At 36.8% G+C, this 22,257-nt stretch overlaps 1 protein-coding gene across 1 annotated transcript in view; it reads right to left on the bottom strand.

The window, feature by feature from the left end:
• LOC150074899 (transcription activator GLI3-like) overlaps window positions 1-22,257 on the bottom strand; it is a 331,720-nt gene that overhangs the window by 23,948 nt on the left and 285,515 nt on the right. Inside the window, exons 10-12 of the mRNA XM_090389398.1 lie at window positions 21,776-21,940; window positions 10,905-11,327; window positions 4,736-4,883 (exon numbers count right to left, since the gene is read on the bottom strand). Of these exons, the coding sequence (XP_090245524.1) occupies window positions 4,736-4,883; window positions 10,905-11,327; window positions 21,776-21,940 (736 nt within the window). The remainder of the gene's footprint in view (window positions 1-4,735; window positions 4,884-10,904; window positions 11,328-21,775; window positions 21,941-22,257) is intronic.

Below are 22,257 nucleotides of genomic sequence, written 5' to 3'. Positions count from 1 at the left end.
AAAATTATCGCCCTGCATAAAAGTGTGCAAAACCATTTCTACATATGAAGATTTGGATGAAATTTGGACTGGCGCCAATAAAATTCTGTTACATGAAGTTAAAAGGTTTTATTCTTTAGGAGGTTCTAACTCTGCATTCATATTCCGGAGACCGTTAACAGAGAGCCAATCATACAAACTGAAACTTTGAGAGTATGTGGGATTAATTTTCAGTTTTTCCCTATTAAAGGTTAGAAAAACTTTTCAGAGAAAGTCAATCGCTCATCTGTTCTTATTGTGATGTCCCAACTTATAGGATGGGACATCAGAGCATCAGCAGTATATTACTTATATCAGCAATATATTACTTACTCCAAGAAAGCAGTAGATTTTAAAGCATGCTTTACCCTGTAACCAATGAGGAAAATTTTATACTTTTATATTTATTTTTATAAATACAAGTTTCTGAAAATAGTGTCATTACTTTGCCTTTTGTCTATGTGTACATTACCAGGAAGTAAAATCCATGAAAAATCTCTTCAAAGCTGTATTATAAGTTTCTAAAGATGAGATGGGATAGTGTTAACTGTGGTCATTATGAAATATAATACTTTATTTTTATTATTAGGATATTGCTGACCAAAAAAAAAATAATAATAACATTACTGAGAATATTTGTAAAGAGCTGCATTACAAGAATCCCTTGCTAGCAATGGGAGATATGTCCCTGAAAAGCACTATAGGTGACCAAGAATAAGGTCCAACAGAAAATAAGGGTAAGGAGGAAATCAATAAATATATGAAAAAAAAAAACCAGCAAACTTTATTTTTGATTTACATGGCATAAAAACGAAGTCTGCTCTCTTCCTTCTGCTCCAATTTCATTAATTTCCTTGCTCTCTTCAAACATTCAACTTTCACCACTTATTAAAAATTTTGATGCCATAATAGAAGGTAAAATAAATACTAGCTTAAAATAAACACAGGAATCTTAAAAACATTATAAAAACAAGTCAAAACATATCCAGAAAAAATTAATAAAAACAATCCACAGAGTGGAAGCAACACACCCATGCATAACACTATATGGTACTGATGAGTGCCATATATAGAGTGTTACAACTCAATTATTGCTAAATCATTGCCAATTCAATTACTGCTAAATCATTGCCAATTCAGTTACTGCTAAATTTCTGGCAATTACCAGAGAAAAATTCCTGCAATATTTTGAGAAATACTTTATTCCATGATTTCTCGTGGAACCCTGAAAAAAAAATACTGGTATAACCATTTAAATTTAGGAATACAAGTTTTCTTCTCTGTGCACACTTACATGGTGAAAATTAATGTATCTGCTCATGAATTAACAGAGCACCAGGTTTACTTCATTCCAGGAAATCATTAAGCATTTAATGCATATGTTCTGGAGGCTATAGCATTACTTGCAACCTCCCCAATTCACAGCATACAAGTTTAGTATTAGTAGTGGCAACATTGGCTTTTTTGCTAGTGCAAAGCCAAACTCTAGCTAAAAAAAAAAAAAAATACTACTACTTGTGTAGTTATCTCTTCCCATAAGCACCAATCCAGCTGGCCCTTGAATTTGGCCAAGCCAATGGGTAGTTGACCCAATGAGGCAACTTATTCCAGTGATGAAATTCAAACCCTTAATTTGAACTTATGTGCACATCATTTAATACCATGAAAATTTTGCCTTTGTTCATTTTATTCCCCTCTCAGAGCCTCATAAACCTCAATCAGATCCCCTCTAAGACTTTAACCAAGCTCTATAGACCATATATTCAAAGTCTTTGAACCTTTTCGATAAGCTCAATGTCCCACCTCAGGTGTGTTCTCCCATACCTACAGAAATTTTCCCAGTGAGATCTAATAATCTCTACAAGCAATTTTTTGATAAAACATCAACAAGAAACCCAGACCCTCCTTGCTACATGTGTGTGTGACAAGTCCTAAATCCTTTATTTACTGTACCATTTTTAATTTGACCACTGAGGAATACAAGTTTTCATTAATGAAAGTGTAAAATTTATTTTGTCGTTGTTAACTCTCAAGCATAACTCTTGCATTTTTCAGCATTAAAAAATGAAATGTCATAAATTAATAGTGATATACCTGAGGTTACATCACACAAACATACCTACCTCATTTGAATGGGCTGACCCAGGCTTGTGTGGAAAGCATGAGCACACTTAACTGGAATGAAGGCCGTTTGGTCTGGGATTTGTGATCCATGTAATATGTACATGACTGAACAGCGAGTATTCTTCATCCAAGAATACTGGGCAATGGGGTCATTTAAGGATACCCAGCAGGCCTTTAAGATTAGGTCTGGGGATGAGAAAAGCAGCATCAAAAAACATTACAGCATGGTTATGAAATTGGAAACCACAGGAACTCTACCAGAGACACATGGCACAGATGTCATAAGATGCTGAAGTAAACTGCTGATGACATCACCAGTCAGGTCATTATGTCAACTTTCACAATAAACGAGTATGCCAGAGAGCCATCAAAAAAGCCAAATTCACATCTACTGTGTTATAATGTAAGTGCAAGAATTGAAGCATCACAGTATGGGAAAGCACACTTTATTAAAACTGGTTCCTGCAGAATGTCCAACAAAATTCAGGAAATCTAACTTTATTTAATGATTTCATCTCAGCAGGTACATCTACTCACAAAACTCATGTATGTGGGTTAGAATATCTTCACGCACCTCACAAGGAACCATTGCATTTTTTAAAAATTGGTGCTTAGTGTACAATTTCCAGGACCTGGTTCGTTTTCTTTGATAAGACTCTGCATATATATAGATGTTCACCTCATGATTTCTGATGAGTTCATCAACCAATTAATTGATACTGAATTGATACAGATATCTACAATAGTACAGAAGCAGTATTATACATCACCTGCAAGTCTGGAAAGTCTTTTTGATCATGGTAATCAGCAAACATATGGCCATCTATATCTCTAGATTTGTCTCCGCCCTATGTTTTTTTTTTTTTTTTTTTTTTAAGGGAGAAGTGTAATGGAAGAAGCCTTGAATGACCATTTAGCAGCAGCTCTTGTAGTGGCTTGTCATAATTTCAGGTATGTTGCTCTAAGTTTCATGTCATCTTGTGCATTAATAGAGGAGCTATGAGCAAAATACTGGTTTTTGCAGAGAGGGTTATTCTACAGTTACCACTTATCTGACCATCCCTGAGGCTTAGCTATGCCATTCTAAAGGAATGCTGTGAATGTCATTTAAGAAAATTAAAAACAAGAGTGGGCTAAGCACTTATCCTAGAAGAACCTCAATTCTAATCCAAGCCCATTCTGAAGAGTAGCCACTAATTACAACACTTTGTCACCATCATGTACTCATCCTGTAATTCATCTAACATGTTCCCATTATGTTCTAGCTTTATATAGCAATCTTTCATGAACAGAGTCAAATGTTTTGACTCTGTTCATGAAAATTCATAAAATTAAAATTTAAAATTCAAGAAAATGTTAAAGTTATTTTCTGTATACAACTCATTAGTGACACTGCCATATTAATATATCAGGTTAGTAAAACAAGACTTTCCTTTTACAAAATCATACTGCTTGAAGAAGAAGCTGTTTCTATCTAAATGATCCTGTACTGCATTTCTAATTATTGCCTACTTGATTTTCTCTACCACTGAAGTCAGATTAACTTAGTCTGTAGTTAACCACCTTTATGGATTGGCAATATATTGAAGTATTCTCCAATCCAAGGGAATCACCACAGAGTCTAATGAAAAAATTTTGCAAGTAAGCCCCCATGGCTAACCTTAATGGCTACTCATAAGGCCTCCTTGCCAAATCCCTCAAAATAATTCAGCATATGCCATCTATCCAAGGATCCTTTATGTGACTAAAGTTTTTCTAGTAACAATGCTCTATAATTTCCAGTTTTCAGATTCACTCTCACAGTTTGTCCTCACCATTGAAGGAGCCTTCATCTGTCATTCAAAAAGGTACCATTCAATTCATTAGTTAGGTTTTCAAGGACTATTCTGCATAAATTCCATAAAGGTGCTCGTTTAATCAGTGATATCTCATATTCATCCTCTCCAAGACTATCATTTCTGTCGCACTACTACAGAGCAATTTATAATTATATGCTTCAAACCTATTATACACTTCAGAGTCTTTCATTAGTGTATAACTGCCCATACTATCTGTTTTTTGTTCTATTAAACAGGCCAACCTCTTTTTCATCCACCTTAGTATCTTCCATATGCTATATTTTCTTAATATGTATTTGTGGCTTCTGTGATGGCACTTTTAAAATTATTCCATAAACACATATAATGACCTTCCCCATGCTGCTTTCCCAATAGACAATTGGTCAATCTAAATTTATATTATAATAAGTTTCATATATTAATGAAACTCATGAAGGAAGAGCAAAACTGTTTAGAAAAATCTGATATGTGAGAATTTTAATCAGGCAAAAAAGTCTGCATTAAATTTTCATTATATCTGAATGCAGAAAAGTGTATTCTTTCACCACAAAAACTCAAACAAAAATCAAAGCACGGATTCACATTTACGAGCCTGTTTTGATTTCCAAACAACTTCAAAAAGGAAGCAAAAATAGAATAGCTACAAAAATGAATGTTCTGTCAGTCAAAATTAATAGAGATCTAACCACCCAAAGTCATGTGATAATAAATTATTATTTTTTTTCTTTTCTTTTAAGTAAATAAAATATAATTACGTGAGGGAAGTATATTTGGTAGCCAGGAACTTGCAGATTTCAGCTGATTAGGCAATCTACTCTTTAGACGATTCCTCATGTTTCTTTCAGCCAATTCTCTCTGACCAGTAGAGCTTACAGCACACATGACTGCTACAGGTTCTTCATTCTAAAAATAAAAAAAAATGTTACTAAATAAGTTGTGCATTTTTATTTATTTTTCTTAGTAACCTGAATAAGTTAATACATCTTTTTTTGCATGTTCAAACACTACATAGAAAGGATTGAACTATATTAGCAAAGATAGCAGTAGTAACATTATTGATAACATCCTAAAGACTGGAACTGAGAAGTGAATAAAATGTTTTTAAACTCAAGATAAATAACCCAGCTGATGTTTAATGGCAATTCTACAATTTTTATAACTTAGTGAAAAGACAGATGCAACAAGAGAGATTCATTAATGACATGATAAAGGTGTTGAAAGTATGTTGTTAAAATCTGCGTGAAAGCAGAGAACTAATTAAGAACTACTTAAGAACAATTATTTCAACAACACTTTCCTAGATAAATTATTCAATTAGACTTAAAAACAGACCTATAAGTGTGATATTATTATTATTAGCGATATGGTGCAAGGAAGCCCGAGGTTTATGCTGCACCAGCCAAAAAAAAATTCCCGAGTTACCCTGAGAGAGAGAGAGAGAGAGTCAAAAGGGAATCACCAAGAAAGAGAAGAATGATGATATCTAGCTCAGGACCCTGGGTGTGCCAAGTCCATACTCACCAGATGTGAGCCCCTGGGGTTAATGTAACCAAACAGTATTTTCCTTTTTAATATTAAATGATACTAATAGTACTGATATTAGAATAGTGGCACAAAAAAGCTCTGGGATTGTAGGGGAAAAAAATCTTTTTTTTTCCTTTTTGGGTTCAAGCTCTGTATGCCAACTTATTAAATGTCTTTCCTCATATGTGCACCCTTCTGTAAATCTCATCTGCTGCTTTTTTTCTTTCTATTCACATGCATGAAAACTTCTCATCTCCCATACAATAGAAAAGGTTTTCCAGCCTAACCTTTTCTATTGTATTGTTACAAAACTTATAGCTATTGTAGGTTTCAGTACTTTTCATCACTCCCATGCCATTTTTTTTACAGTTCTGTTAAGCTGACTTCTCAAAATAATGGCAAATACGCATTCATGGCTAATAAAGGCAGTGTCCTCACTTGAAATTAAAACCCCGATGCCTGTAGCTTTAATAACTATGAACCCTCCCTCCTCATCACACAACTTTAAACTCTCTGATCATTCCCTTAAGGGTTGCTGTATCAGTCTTACGATGTTATCTGGTTTGTAGGTAATGATCAAGTCAAGAATATTCCTGCCCCATAGTAGTTTCCCTAAAATGCTAATACAGCCATTTCCCAATTAATGCTATGTAATTTCAATTTCCCTAAATAAGCATTTAGGGAAATTTCACACTCGCAACTATGCACGTGCTGAATTTAATAGAAGCAAAAAAGAAATGTTTGACGAACGTGTAAATAGAATTATTCAATTTTTTTATCTCGTGCAAGAAAAATTACAGAAGTGTAGAAAATTACAAAAATTTCAAAATTATAAAATTACAAAAAAAGAGAGGAGACAGGCATAACGTCAGCAAGTTTTACCTTTCGAGTATCGTTGCCAATTCATTTAACACTGCTGCTACAGCATCAGCAAATATTTGTGCATCCGTCCTATTTAAATTGTAATTACTTTTCTTTTTGTTTATTGCATCTAAATCTGTTTGTAAATACAGTATATCATTCCCAATTTTAAAATACCACTTTGTTTTAGAACAATATACATTTTGTGTGATTATGTCAACCAGACTACTTAAATCTAATACTACATACAATATTTGCATATTTTAAAAAATGCAAGTTAGGTAATATACACTGTGTATATTACCTAACTTGTACAAATAACACACGAGCTTATATGTACCATAGGCTTCTGTGCCACCTGATGATTTATATGCATCCCATGCATTTTTCTTCTCTGCTATGAGTCCCATTAGTTCATCTGACATCCATTTAGGCCTAAACTTTGCACAGTATTTTTAGTTGGGACAAAAAGCCTAGTAGCGACCAAGATTACTTCTTTCAATGCTTCCCATTTAGAATTTACTGTTGGTAACATCATCAGTTGGTCCCACTGTATAGACTTTAAAAACTGTCTCAGACCATTGTAGTCACCTTTAAAAAAAGCAAAAACCCTTCGCTTTATCCCTGACGGTAGTTACATCTTTGAGCAAATCCCATATCAGCACACTGTGTTCACTGCCACCTAGTGGTTCCTTTATCTGCAGATTCGTAGTGCATGAAGAGTCACTACTGATAATCAGATCAAGAGTATTACGCCCTCTCTTTGCCTCTCGAACATGCTGCTGTAGAATACAATCATACAATAAATCCAAAAAAGCCTTGCTAGTGTGCGAGTGACCAACCCAGAAGTCCCAGTCAGTATCTGGAAAGTTAAAATCCCCCACAAATACAGGTCAATGTTGCAAAAAAGTCGTGAATTAGGGTTAAATTTGAAAGTGTCTGCAATTCTGCCCAGACACGATAGGAGGAATTATATGATGAGAGCCTTGTCAATCAATTCGGCCCTGAAGGGAATGTGCAAGGCTCGAGGGTTAGAATTTTTTTTCAGCGTGGTCTGTGCTTGTTAACAGGAGAGACTGCTTCTACAGGGATGAGATACACTTAAATAGAAAAGGTGCAAGAATATTTGCTGATGCTATCGAGGCAGTGTTAGGTCGGTCGGAAAACTGCTAGCTTAGGGGGGGGGATTCACAGACTAAAAGGTTAAAAGTAGCCAGAGGCAGAGGTGAAGGTGATTCTTGCACAACTTCTATTAGAATAAGTAGCGACCTGGAGCGAGGAGTGCTGGGGGTTTCAGGGACTGATGGCAGTCATCATGAAACAGGTGGGTATATGGGATGTGTTAGGGTAACTAATAATAAGGATAGGTACATGTATACTTCCATGTATATCAATGCTAGGAGCATAGTAAATAAATTTGAAGTGTTGGTCAAGACATCAAAGGCGGATATTGTTGGGATAGCAGAAGTGGTGTCACACAGATATAAGGAATGCAGAACTGGAATTTGGGGAGTACAATGTGAACAGACAGGATAGAAAGGGAGGAGGTGTTATGCTGTTAATTAAGAAAACATAAACTCAAAAGAAGTGCATCCAGTTGATATAGATGAACAGTGCACTGTTGAGTCAGTTTGGTGTGACATAAGTACTGCGAAAGCAAAAATAAGAGTAGGAGTGTGTTATAGGCCTAATGACTCAAATGAGTACAATGAACAATTGTACAAAGAAATAGAGTGGGGTAGTAAATCAGAATGTCTTATAATGGGGGATTTTAACTTCCCAGATATTGACTGGAACTTGTGGGTTGGTCACTCACACACTAGTAAGACTTTTGTGGATTTATTGGATGACTGTTTTCTGCAGCAGCATGTTCAAGAGGCAACCAGAGAGGGTAATACTCTTGATCTGGTTATCAGCAGTGATCATTCGTGTATTAAGAATTTGCAGATAAAGGAACATCACTAGGTGGCAGTGATCACAGTATACAGTACTGATGTGGGATTTACTTAAAGACATAATTACCATCAGGGGTAAAGGAAAGGGTTTTTGCTTCCGTAAAGGTGAGTACAGTGGTCTCAGACAGTTTTTAAATTCGAAGTGGGAAGCATTCAAGGAATTAATTGTGCTACTAAAAGTTTCATACCTATTAAGAAATATTGTTCAAGGTTTAGGCCTAAATGGTTATCAAATGAACTAATGAGAAAAATGCATGTGATGCATATAAATTGTCAAGCGACTCAGAAGCCTATGGCAGATATAAGCTAGTCTGTAATCAGGTCACAAAGGAGGTTAGGCGAAGGAAGTTTACGAGAAATCCTTGGCAAAAGATGCTAAGAAAAACAGCAAGGATTTCTTTACTTATATAAACTCTAAAAGGAAGGGGATGAATCTGATTGGTCCACTTGATATCGATGTTTCGACTGTTGATCCTGCTCAGATAGCAAACAAACTGAATGAGTATTTTGCATCTACATTCACACATGAGGAGTTATTAAGGTTTGAAAATAACAGAAGGTTATCAAATTGAAGCAGGGTGCTTAATGATTTTGTAATAACTGAGGGCAAAGTGGAGGAGAAATTGTTGAAGTTAAACATAAGAAAGGCCCTGAGGTGGATGGGATCTATCCAGTTATATTAAAGGAGGCGGCAAAGCAACTAAGCAAACCCTTAGCCATAATTATGAGAGCATTCTTGGAGTCAGGAGAGACCCCACGAACTGCAGATGTGCAAATGTATCCCTAATTCACAAAGGGGGATCGAAGGGTGACACGAGTATTACAGACCAGTTAGTTTAACTTCTGTTACGGGTAAAATAATGGAGTCACTGGTTAAAGATGCATTGCAGGATCATCTAGATAAGACTGCAGCAATAATTCAGACACAGCATGGGTTTGTTAAGGGAAAGTCTTGTCTGACAAATTTGATAGGATATTATGATGTGGTTACAAAGGAACTGGATGCAAAAAATTATTTTGATATCATATATTTGGATTTCAGGAAAGCTTTTGACACTGTTGCACATGGAAGACTATTGTACAAATTGGAGCAGAATGGTATTAAGGGTAAGTTGCTACAATAGATAAAAGGATGGTTGAGTGGGAGAAGACAGAGGGTGGTAATTAATGGGCGCTGCTCTTCGTGGACTAATGTTGTTAGTGGAGTCCCACAGGGTTCAGTGTTGGGTCCTCTGTTGTTTTGTATATTTATCAATGATATTGATGAAGGTATATCAGGCTTAGTGTCGAAGTTTGCAGATGATACAAAGGTTGGCAGGGTTGTTAATGACAGTAATGGCAGTGTGCTACTGCAACAGGATCTAGATAATTTGGGCAGATGGGCTAAGAAGTGGCAACTGAAGTTTAACCTTGACAAATGCAAAGTACTGTATATGGGTAGAAGTAACCCAAGAGAAATGTACCAACTGTGTGGTACTACGCTTAAGGTGGTAGAAAATGAAAAAGACCTGGGAGTAATTGTGCAGTCAGATATGAAGTTTTCTGGGCAATGCAGACAGGCTGCCAGGGCAGGTCATGGGGTTTTGTCAATGATATATAGGAATTTTGCTAGCAGGGAAAAGGAGGTGATTGTCCCTCTGTATACGGCAATGGTCAGACCATGCCTTGAGTACTACATATAGGTCTGGAGGCCTCATTTTAAGAAGGATGTAGATTTGCTTGAGCATGTACAGAGAAGGCAACAAGATTGGTGAGGGGAATGAAGGGATCCTCTTACCAAGAGAGGCTTAGGTTCTGCAAATTGCAGTGGCTGGAGACTAGGCACCTGCACAGTGATCTGATTGAGGTGTATAAGGCCTTGAATGGGTTGAGCACGTTGAATTCTGATGGGATCCTTCCACTTGTTCAGATTACGAACCTAAGGGGGCATAAATTCAAATTAAGAAAGGACAGATGTAGAATAGATGTGCGGAAACTTGCCTTTAGCCAGCAGGTGGTTAATTGCTGGAACAAACTTCCATCTGTCGTCGTGGAAGTTGATAGGGTGAATAAATTTAAGGAGGAACTGGACAGGCATTTGGAGGGAATGGTGCAATTCTTTTTTTTCTTTTTTCTTTTTTTTTTTTGGCTGATGCTGCATAAGCTCATACACTTGCTTTCTTGCATCACATGCCACTACTACTATTATAAGACAATCCGATTTACTGGCCCACTCTATTTCCCTGTACAGTTGTTCATTATACTCATCAGAGTCATTATAAATAATAAATATAACTTCAATAAATTGTTTCAATGAAGGTCTCAATGAGGTTTCAATGACTCTGACGAGTGTAATGAACAACTGTACAGGGAAATAGAGTGGGCCAGTAAATCAGATTGTCAGATTGTTTACAGAATACCAGCTAAGTGGACCTCTACTGTAATGCTTAAAACAAAAACCAGCAAGATTTCCTCAAAATGATAAATGATATTACTTTTTACAATAAGGTTCTTAAAAACACATGATATGCAAATTAATATAAATTCAGTACTGAAAGAAGTTATAAATCCTAATTATATATATAAAAATGATCTAGAAACAAACCTCAATAGTAGCTGGTTCTGCAATCTCCCATCCACTTTCAGTTTCAAGCTGTCCACTAGTTGTCGAGACACTATTATCACTAATGGGAGCTTCTTGATCTACTGTTCCAGGTGTTTCGCTACTACCCAGATCTTCACCAACTTGTTCTGGAGATTCCTCAGATTTAATACTGGGACTAGACATGCTACCAGCTTTACTTCCACCACTTCCTTCCTCAGATGCAGGACTGTTTTCACTACTTGGTGGCTGGTCATAGAGTTTATCTTCCCCTTGACCATCTATTCCACCACCATTTCCTTCAAGTCCTTTATGTTTTTTGTTAGCATAAAATTCTGGACCATGTACAGTTTTCACATGTTTACGTAAAGAACTGGGATCAGTATATCTTTTTGTACAACCTGGTGCCTTGCAGACATAAGGTTTCTAAAAATAAAAAATAAAATGTTAAATTACTATGCATAGCAAATTTAAAAGCAAATTAGTGCATTAGTACTAATTCCTTTATACAACAATTAATTGCATAAAAGAATAAACTTCTAATAAAGAATAGCACAAGTACAAAACAAAACTTATTTAGACTAGAATTAGTCAGTTCCTTTAAATCAGATTATCAAGAATGTTTTGTAAAACTGTATCCTACACAAGCATTACACAAACTATAGATTAACTTGTGAACTCAAATCAGTGTCATGAGATTCACATTTTATAATACTACCTACTGAAGTACCCAGCTTCACATAGGTTGCAATCATCAAATAATGTATAGATTTATAGTGATTATCTAATTATAGATTTATAATAGTTACCTTATATATTATGCCACACCTGAGCTACTGATCAAGCTAAAACATTATGTAAGCTGAACATGTAAGGGTATTAAAAAACTTTAATTGGAGTCTCTGGAATCTAGGCATACATGTGATGACCTAACTGAAATTAGGTAACCTAAATGCATTTTTACCCATTCTGAAATAAAATACATGAGGGTATAAATTTAAACTGAAAAACAATGGCTGACAAATTGATGTGCAGAAATTTGCATTCAGCCAAAAATAATCATTTACTGGAATAAAGTCCTGCCTGCTGTTGTGGAGGTGGGTAGTATAAATAAATTTTAAGGAAGGTTTGAACAAATTATTGGATTTTTTTTTCTTTGCTTGTGCTGTTAAGTGTTGCTTCCTTGCATTTCTTTATTGCCAATACTAATATTATTTCTTATGCCGCATTTCATTACAGTGCTAGATAATATTTTTTAACATAGAGCTTCTGTATACATTTGGTGCATTTTGCTATTAAGGTATGAGAGAAACAAGGGCTTTGCAAGTTTTGGCACATTTTGGAATACCTACCCCTGTGTCTCATTGATGTTCATCACTAAACTTAGGTGAACAGAAAACTGAATCCACTTAAATTAAAATACCAGATCAGAGGGGTGACCAGAATGAATTCATCTTGACCTGCTGCATGACAAGTCATGCCTGCCAGAGCTGTACCTAGTTAATTTAGCACCTGGGACAAACAGTACACACATTGAACCTTACAACTTAAAATTTTAAATTTATATTAATTAGACAAATTTTTACTATTTATGTAAATGGAATGACAAAAAGACGTTTAATTTACAAAACTGTTTAATTATATAAAGATAATACAAATCACATAGATTCAGCATTTTCATGCATTTTTGTGTAAGTTTTTTTTTTTTTTTATGTTACATAACATAAAAAAAAACCAAAAGATTTTGCTTGGTTACAAACTATTAGGGAAATGGAAAATATGTTCGGCAAGAAGGATAGATGGAATAGGACCAGGGTATGTCTGCCGGGAGCAAAAGTAGATGACAACTGTAGAGCAGATGACATCTTTTAAGGGCACAAAAGGTAATACTGTTGTACACAATGGCACTAATGATATTATTAAGAGTAGGAGATTTAAGGACATACTTAACAGGTATAGGACAATGTTGGCAAAAAGTTGTGAGTTAGGATTGAATTTGAAAGTGTCTGCAATTCTGCCCAGACACAATAGGAGGGAGTATATGTTGAAAGCCTTGTCAATCAATTTGGCCCTAGACAAGATGTGCAAGTCTCATGGGTTAGAATTTTTCTCAGTGTGGTTCATGCTTGTTAACAGGAGAGAGTGTATTTACAGGGATGAAATACACTTGAATAGAAGGGGTGCAAGAATATTTCCTAATGCTATCAAGGCAGTGATAGGTGGATTGGAAAACTGCTAGCTTAGGGGGGAAGAGGATGAGCCACAGGTAGAGGTGAAAGTGATTCTTGCATTGCTACTATTGGTATGTGCAGCAGCCTGGAAAGCAAGCTGTCTAGGATTTCAGGACCTGCTATGGGTCATCATGGAACAAATGAATACATGGGCTGTGTTAGGGTAACTAAGAGTAAGAATACATGCATGTATTCTTGCATGTACTCTAATGCTAGGAACATTGTAAATCAATTTGATGAATTTGAAGTACTGATTAAGTTGTTGAATGCACACATTGTGGAATAGCAGAGATGTGGTGTCACTCAGACATACGTGATGCTGAATTTGAATATGGGGAGTATAATGTATACAGGGAGGACAGATATGACAGGAGTGGTGGAAGGTTATGCTAAGAACAATATTAAATCTAAGGCAGTGCATCCAGTTGACTTGGGTGATGAGTGCAATGTTGAGTCAGTTTGATGTGATAAAGCACTGGGGAAAACAAAATTGAGAGTAGGAGTATGTATTATAGGCCTGATGACTGATGAGTGTACCAAATAGCTATACATGGAAACAGAGTGGGCCAGAAAATCAGAATGTCTATAATGGAGGATTTTAACTTTCCAAATGTTGACTGAAATTTGTTGGTTGGTCACTCTGGAATTTGTTGGTTGGACATACTAGCAAGACTTCTGTGGATTTCCTGGATGACTGTTTTCTACAGCAGCATGTTAGAGAGGCAACAAGAGGAAGCAATACACTTGATTTTGATTTGGTTATCAGCGGTGATTCTTCATGCATTAAGAATCTGCAGGTAAAAGACCCACTGAGTGGCAGCGATCACAGTGTACTAATGTGGAATTTAATTAAAGACATAACTACTATCAAGGGTAAAGGTGTTTGCTTTCATAAGTGTGACTACAGAGGTCTCAGAGTTTTTAAATTGTGTGCAGTGTGACCAACTGAATATGTTACCAACAGAAAATTCTAAATGGAAAGTATTTAGGGAAGTAATCAAAGAAGCTACTAGGCTTTTCATACAAAAAAAGAAATACTGTTCAAGGATTAGAATTAAATGGGTGTCAGATGAATTACTGAGACATGTGGCAGAGAAGAAAAGTATATGGGATACATGTATATTATGAGGTGATACAGAAGCCTAAGGTAGATAGAAATTATTCAGTACTTAAATCACAAAGGAAGTTAGACAAGCTAAGGCAGATTAAGAGAAATCTCGTCAAAGGATAACAGCGAAGACTTCTAAGCTTATATTAACAGTAGATGGAAGGGATTGAATCAAACTGGACCACTTGATGTTTACTGGTTAACTATTGATGATCCTACTTAGGGTGCAGATAAATTGATTAGGCATTTTGCATCTAGAATTCCACCTGAGGAATTCTTTAAGGTTTTTATGATGGTCTTTAGATGCCATATGTTTGTCAAACTCTAATTGACAAGCTAAATGACTTGTGATAACTGAAAAGAAAGCGGAGGAGAAATTGTTGAGAATAGGCATTAAAAAAAGGCACCCAGGGCGGAAGGAATCTATTCAATTATGTTAAGGGAAGCAGCAAAGGGGGTAAGCAAATCCTTATAAATAATTATGAGAACATCCTTGGATCCATAGCCGAGTCGTCAAGAGCGGGAGTGCAGTAGCTTTTGAGTAGACTGGGATTCAAGCCTCTGACTGCTAAATATAGTCGATCTGTCAATTCGCACTGGACCAGCATAGCAGATTATAGCCCATTTCCCTCAACATTAATTGTTGAGGAGGCTTCCATCCTTCAGTGGATTGTAATGGCTGTGGTTTATCTTTTTTTTTTTTTTTTTATATTGTATTCAGAGGAGGTCCTATGGACTGGAGATGTGAGAATGTATCTAATTCATAAAGGGGAATCAAAAGGTGACATGAGTAATTACAAACCTGTTAGCTTAACATCTGTTCCAGGGAAAATAACGGAATCAATGGTTATACAAGTGATGCAGGACCATTTGGACAGACATGCAATTATACTGCAATCACAGCAAATGGATTTGTCAAGGGGCAATCTTGTCTAACCAATCTGATAGATTACTATGATGCACTGACCAAGGAACTGAATGCAAAAATAATTTTTACATCATATATTAGATTTCAGGAATGTTTTTGATAGTGTTGCACATAAAAGACTACTGTACAAACTGGAGCAATGTGGCATAAGGGCAAGTTACTGCTATGGATAGAGGGAGGGTTAAGTGGAAGAAGACAGAGTAAAAGTAAAAGTAAAGTGCAGCCATTATCAACCCACTGCAGGATGGAAGCCTCCTCAACAATTCATGCTGAGGAAAATGGACCGTAATCTGCCACGCTGGTCCAGTGCGGGTTGGCAGATCGACTGTATTCAGCAGTCAGGGGCTTGAACCCCGGTCTACTCAAAGAACGTGTGCTACTGCACTCCCGCTCCTGCCCACTCGGCTATGGAGGCTATGGAGAAGACAGAGAGTGGTTATCAATGGGCATTGCTCTTTGTGGACTAATATTATTCGTGGAGTTCCCCAGGGTTCAGTGCCGTGGCCCATTGTTGATTTCATTATTTATCAATGGTATTGATGAAGATATATCAGGCTCAATGTCTAAGTTTGCAATTGATACAAAGGTTGGCAGGTAGTTAACGATAGTCATCAGGGTAAGCTGTTAGCATTGGCATTAGTAGAGCCATATGATGCAAGAAAGCAAGCTATGCAGCATCAGCAAAAAAAATCTCTCATTTCACCCCTCCATTTGTTCCAAATGCCTGTCCAGCTCAGCCTTAAATTTATTTAGGCTATCAACTTCCACAACAAAAGATGGAAGCTGTTCATCAACTATTGCAACAAGATCTATGAAAATTGAGTCGATGGACTGAGAAATGGCAGCTGAAGTTTAACATTGACAAATGCAAGGTACTGCATGTGGGTAGCATTAACCCCAGAGTAACTTAACTGTGTGCTACTACACTGGGGTAGTGAAGAATGAAAAAGACCTAGGGGTAATTGTGCAGTCAGATGTGAAATTCTCTGAGCAGTGCAGACATTTTGGCAGGACAGCTCATGGGATTTTGTCAATGATGTACAGAAACTTTGCTAGCAGGGATAAGGAGGTGATTATCCCTTTGTATAAGGCCATGGTTAGATTAGGCTGCATCTTGAGTACTGTATGCAGGTCTGGAAGCCTCACTTTCAAAAGGATGTATAACTGCTGGAACGGGAGCAGAGAAGGGCAACCAGACTGGTGAAGGGAACAAAAGGGTGCTCTAGAAAGGCCTATTCTGCAAACTGCAGCATCTCGAGACTAGGCAACTGTGGGGAGATCCAATTGAGGTGTTTAAAGCCTTGAATGAATTGAGTAAGCTGAATATTAATGGCATTCTTCCACTTGTTGAGACTACTCACGTGAGGGGGCATAAATTCAAGTTGAGGAAGGATGGTTGCAGGATAGATGTGCAGAAGTTTGTCTTCAGCTAGTAAGGTGAAGACAAACTAGTGGGGCGCCTCCGTAGCCAGGTGGGAAGGAGCAGCAGTGCGTAGCACACGCTTCTTGATTAGACCGGGGTTCGAGCCCGTCACCACCAAATACGGAGGATGCGGAAAGGTCAGGGAATGACCACCGCATATCCCGGAGCAATATGGCCTTAGTTGCTAATGCTCCTAAAAACCACATAACATAACATAACATAACAAACTAGTGGTTGGTTGATTGTTGGAACAGGCTTCTATCTCTTGTTGCAGAAGTGGATGGGCTGAATAAATTCAAGGAAGAACTAGAAAAATTCTTAGAGGATACAGATGGATAAACTGTGCAGGTTTTGTTTTTATTATTATTTTATTTTATTCATTTTATTTTTATTTTTTGGCTTATGCTATATAAGCTTGAGGCTAATTATGCGAGCATCACTAGACTCTGGGGAGATTCCATTGGATTGGAAAAGTGCCAATGTATCTCCCAAACATAAGTGTGGTTCTAAGAGTGAAGTGGGAAATTATCAACCTGTCAGTCTGACTTCAGCGGTAGGGAAAATCATGGAGGCAATGATCAAGGGTGGAATTCAGGATCATTTGGATAGAATTGAAATTCTCAAGGATACTCAGCATTGTTTTGTAAAGGGAAAATCATGTTTAACAAATCTGGTTTGCTATTTTGAAAGGGTCACTCAAGAGTTGGATTTAGGGAATAAATTCGACATTGTTTATTTAGATTTCAGCAAAGATTTTGACTCAGTCCCACATGAGCGGTTGCTTTATGAGCTGGAACAGGTTGGAATCACTGGGAAAATCCTTAGCTGGATATCAGAATGGCTTCAAGGCAGGAGGCAGAGGGTTGTGATGCATGGCTATTCCTCAGATTGGGTTGATGTAAGAAGTAGGGTTCTCCAAGGATCAATATTAGAACCACTGTTGTTTTTAATTTTCATAAACGACATTGATGAAGGGCTAGAGGGTGTGATGTCTAAATTTGCAGTGATGTTAAAATTGGTAGAGTAGTTAATGATCATTGTCAAGCTGAGCTTCTTCAGAGAGACCTAGATAGACTTCAGGAATGGTCAGAAAAATGGCAGCTATGCTTTAATCCAACAAAGTGTAAGGTATTACACCTGGGAAACAGTAATCCCAAAATAAATTATTCACTTGGTGGAGTTCAACTAAACCCAGTACTGGAAGAAAGGGACTTGGGTGTTACAATACGGTCAGACATGAAATTCTCTGAGCATTGTAAACAGGTTGCAAGGAAGGCCCATGGTGTCCTATCAATGATCTATTGAACTTTTGCAAGTAGAGATAAGGACGTGATAATCCCATTATATAAGGCCTTTGTTAGACCACACTTGGAATACTGTGTTCAAGTATGGAGACCGCACCTAAAGAAAGACATCGAGATTCTTGAAAGGATGCAAAGATGGGTAACTCGCCTGGTGAGATCGGCAAAAGGGCGTCCTTATGAAGAAAGACTTCGAATATGTGGGTTGCAGAGTTTGGAAACTAGACACCTTAGAGGAGATTTGATTGAGGTGTTTAAAGCTCTGAGATGCATCAGTAAAATGAATGAGGATGAAATTTTCAAGATTATAAATGATGCTAGAACTAGGGGACATAAATTCAAGTTATGGGGGAAGATGTTTAGATTGGACTGCAGGAAGTTTTATTTTAGCTAGTGAGTTATAAATTACTGGAATAAGTTGCCTACATGGGTGGTAGAGGCTGACAGTTTGGGGAAATTCAAAGGTCATCTGGATAGTACCTTCGGGTGAGGGAAACGCATAGAATGATAGGTTTAATTTCCTTTTCTTTTATTAATTATTAGTTTTTTTTTTTATCATTGTTTTATTAGGGTTTTTTTTTTTTTGGCTGGTGCAGCATAAGCCATAGGCTTTCTTGCACCATGCAGTCATTACTAATAGTAATACTACTACCCAATATGTTTCCACTGCTTCATGGCAACTTTAGATTCTGGATCAAAGTAGTGAACCCAACATTCATTAACAGTAACAATTCAAGTAAAAACTCTTCAGTCAGAGTGGCACGCTCCAAAAGAGACCAGGCATTCAGTCTTTCCTTTTTGACAATCACAAAGCTGGGAAGGCACCTTTGTCATGCATAGCTGCTCATGTAGGATGGAATGTACTAATTCAGGACTAATCTTCACTTTATTATCTGTCTGTTCAATGTTCATTTTACAGTTCCATAAGTAATTTACGCACTTTGTCAACCATTTCCTCATTTTGTGCTGTTGCTGGTCACCCAGTCCTTGGATCATCTTTGATGCTCACTCGACTATGATTAAATTTAATGGACTATCTCCAGATTGTATGCATTGATAGAGTAAATTCACCATATACATCGTTCAAACATTGGATGATTTCAAGTGATTTCATGTTCTCTTTTGTTAGGAATTTTATAACTGCTCAATTCTCAATTTTTTCCATTTTTTACTTAATTATCAGCAGACTTAAGAATCACACCTGCCAAAAAGAAACAGATAAGTTATATATCCTGAAATTTTGTAAAGATACTGCTAAGACTATCTCCTATTACTATGCCTATTTGTACCTTTGTACCAAAATCTAGAGTATGTGTTTGACAAAACTTTTTGATAAAATATAATAAAAGCACAATAGAGATTCAACTGAGAAATGAGTTCATATTCTCAAAAAGTTAAGTTATCCATAACTTTAGAGATAGTTTTAAGTATTTAAAGTTAACTACTATTAATGACACCTAGTATGTCACAGTAATTGATAACTCAGTTATTTTGGTGTTCCCAGTGTCATTCTTTTCTTCTTCTTTGGTCCTTAGCTGGCAGCTGGGGGAGGCGATTGGCCACGCAACCAGTATGCTGCTGTAGGTGCCGCAGGGTTTCGGACTTGCTCTGTGATGTTCTTCCATACCTTACGATCTATGGCTTCAGTCCTGGCCTGGTTAAGGTCGAGACGTCGGCTCTTCAAGTCATCTTCCACTTGCTTGGCCCACGTTTTCCTAGGCGCGGTCCGTTGGATGCTCCATTGGGTGGGTCGTTGTCTCCAAAGGAGTGTGGATGGTATTCTGTTCGTGCCCATTCTACATACGTGGCCAAACCATCTGAGCCTTCGCTTCTGGATTTGGTCGGCAATGGTTGGTTGCTGTTGACATCTGGTGCGGATGGTATCATTAGTGATGTGGTCGCGAAGAGAGATGCCCAAGATCTGCCGCAGGCATCGCATTTGGAATACCTCAAGTTTGTTCAAATCTAACTTGAGACAAATCCATGTTTCCGATCTGTAAAGAAGAACGGGCAGGATCAAAGTCCGGAAGAGTCGGATTTTAGTCTTTGTGGAAATGTTGGTCCTCTTCCACAGACACCATTTGAGCGAGGCGAACACAGTGGCCGCCTGTCCAATTCTGCTGTGGATTTCCATGGTGGATGCAACTTTCTTCTCCTGGACCAGTGACCCAAGGTATTTAAACTCCTGCACTTGCTCGATCTGGACGCCTTCGAGATAGATGGTGGCTTGCGACCCATCTGTTGCGACCCAGTGTCATTAATAGTAGTTAACTCTAAAAATGAAATTAACTCAAATCCACACAGAAAACAACTCATATAAAGTCATGAATAGTTGAAGTATTTAAGCATTTTACAATTTATGGAGAATGTCTATTTATTTTCTAATCTTTAAATATACTAACCTTCTTTTTAAGTTTTAAATGTAGCTTCATTATTTTATTCAGTGTTCTTACTCCATATGCTATTTTGTTAAATTTTCATTTGTGTTTCCAATTTCTCGTTATTAATATTAGCAATGGCCATATGCAAGGAAGCCTATGGCTTATGCTGCACCAGCCAAAAAAAAAAAAAAAGAAGAAGAAAAATAATAATAAAATAATTAATAAAAGAAAAGGAAATAGACAACCTATGCATTTCCCTCCTCCCGTAGGTAACTATCCAGCTGACCTCTGAATTTTCCCAAACTTTCAGCCTCTACCACCCATGTAGGTAACTTATTTCATTAATTTATAACTTGCTGGCTAAAATAAAACTTCCTGCAATCCAGTCTAAACATCTCCCCCCCTTAACTTTAATTTATGGGCCCTAGTTCTAGAATCATTTATAACTGAAAATTTCATCCTCATTCATTTTACTTATGCCTCTCAGAGCTTTAAATACCTCAATCAAGTCTCCTCTAAGGTATCTAGTTTCCAAGCTCTGCAACCCACATATTTGAAGACTTTCCTCATATGGACACCCTTTTGCCGATTTCACCAGGTGAGTTACCCATCTCTGGACCCTTTCAAGAAGCACAGTGTCTTTCTTTAGGTGCGGTCTCCATACCTGAACACAGTATTCCAAATGTGGTCTAACAATAGCTTTATACAATGGAATTATGACAACCTTATCTCTACTAGCAATTGTTTGATACATCATCGATAGGACACCATGGGCCTTCCTTGCAACCAGTCTACAATGCTCAGAAAACTTCATATCTGACTGTATCGTAATACCCAAGTCCCTTTCTTCCACCAAGCGTATAAGTTATTTTGGGGTTACTGTTCCCCAAGCGTAATACCTTACACTTTGCTGGATTAAAGCGTAGCTGCAATTTTTCTGACCGTCCCTGAAGTCTATCTAGGTCACTCTGAAAAAGTTCTGCTTGGCAGTGATCATTAACTACTCTAGCAATCTTTACATCTGCAAATCAATGTCATTTAAGAAAATTAAAAACAACAGTGGTCCTAATACTGATCCTTGGGAAACCCCTTCCTACATCAACCCAATCTGAGGAATAACCATTTATCACAACCCTCTGCCTCTTGCCCTGAAGCCATCTTGCTATCCTCATTATTTAAGTTATTATAATATACTTCACTTCATTTACCACCAATATTCACATTATTCAGTAGTTTATAGGTAAGGCCTTAAATATTCTTTAATGTACATCTTAATCAATAGGTTATTTTAATCAATAGGTGTCCCGCAAAAATTAAGGTTGATAATACCATTACTTAAAATAGTTGCCGTGTTACTGTACATGGAGATGAACAATACTGATAGATCTTTTGATGATAAAAAAAAATATTAACTCATTTTACAAATACAAATAGTATGTCTGATAACTGCTACCCAAAAAAAAAAAAAAAAAAAAAAACCAGAAACTAATTTTTATTTTTACCTCATTAGAATGTGTTCTGTTTTGATGTTTGGCTCTATCTGATGCATTACTGAATGCTTTGGTGCAGCCTTGAAATTCACACATATATGGCTTTTCTCCTGTATGTGATCTGAGGTGTGTTTTGAGATTTTCTAACCTTGAATATGCTTTAGAACATCCTTCAAACTAAATAAAGAATATTACATATTATGAAGTCAAAATAATATTTTGTCCATTTCTGTAAAGAAAATATTTAATTCTACATAACAGATTACCGTGACTAAGAATATGCCAGATGATTAAAATAGTTATGACTAAAAAAATCCTAATTAGAAAACTATATTTATCATATATATGCACATAAAACCAATGCTGCCTTAAGTTGTAATAATTGCACAAAGTTTTGTAAGAAAAAAAAAAAAAAACATTATACATGAACAGTACACAAAACATTGAACTTTTCAATTTTGTGCAATTACTCAGTATTTTTGCTGAGTAGTTGC

This window comes from Mastigoproctus giganteus, unplaced genomic scaffold, assembly GCF_048544385.1.
Source record: "Mastigoproctus giganteus isolate SK-2022 unplaced genomic scaffold, ASM4854438v1 scaffold_15, whole genome shotgun sequence".
Classification (NCBI taxonomy): Eukaryota; Metazoa; Arthropoda; class Arachnida; order Uropygi; family Thelyphonidae; genus Mastigoproctus; species Mastigoproctus giganteus.
Note: the sequence above shows the minus strand (reverse complement) of the source record. Positions and strands in the feature narration are given on the sequence as shown.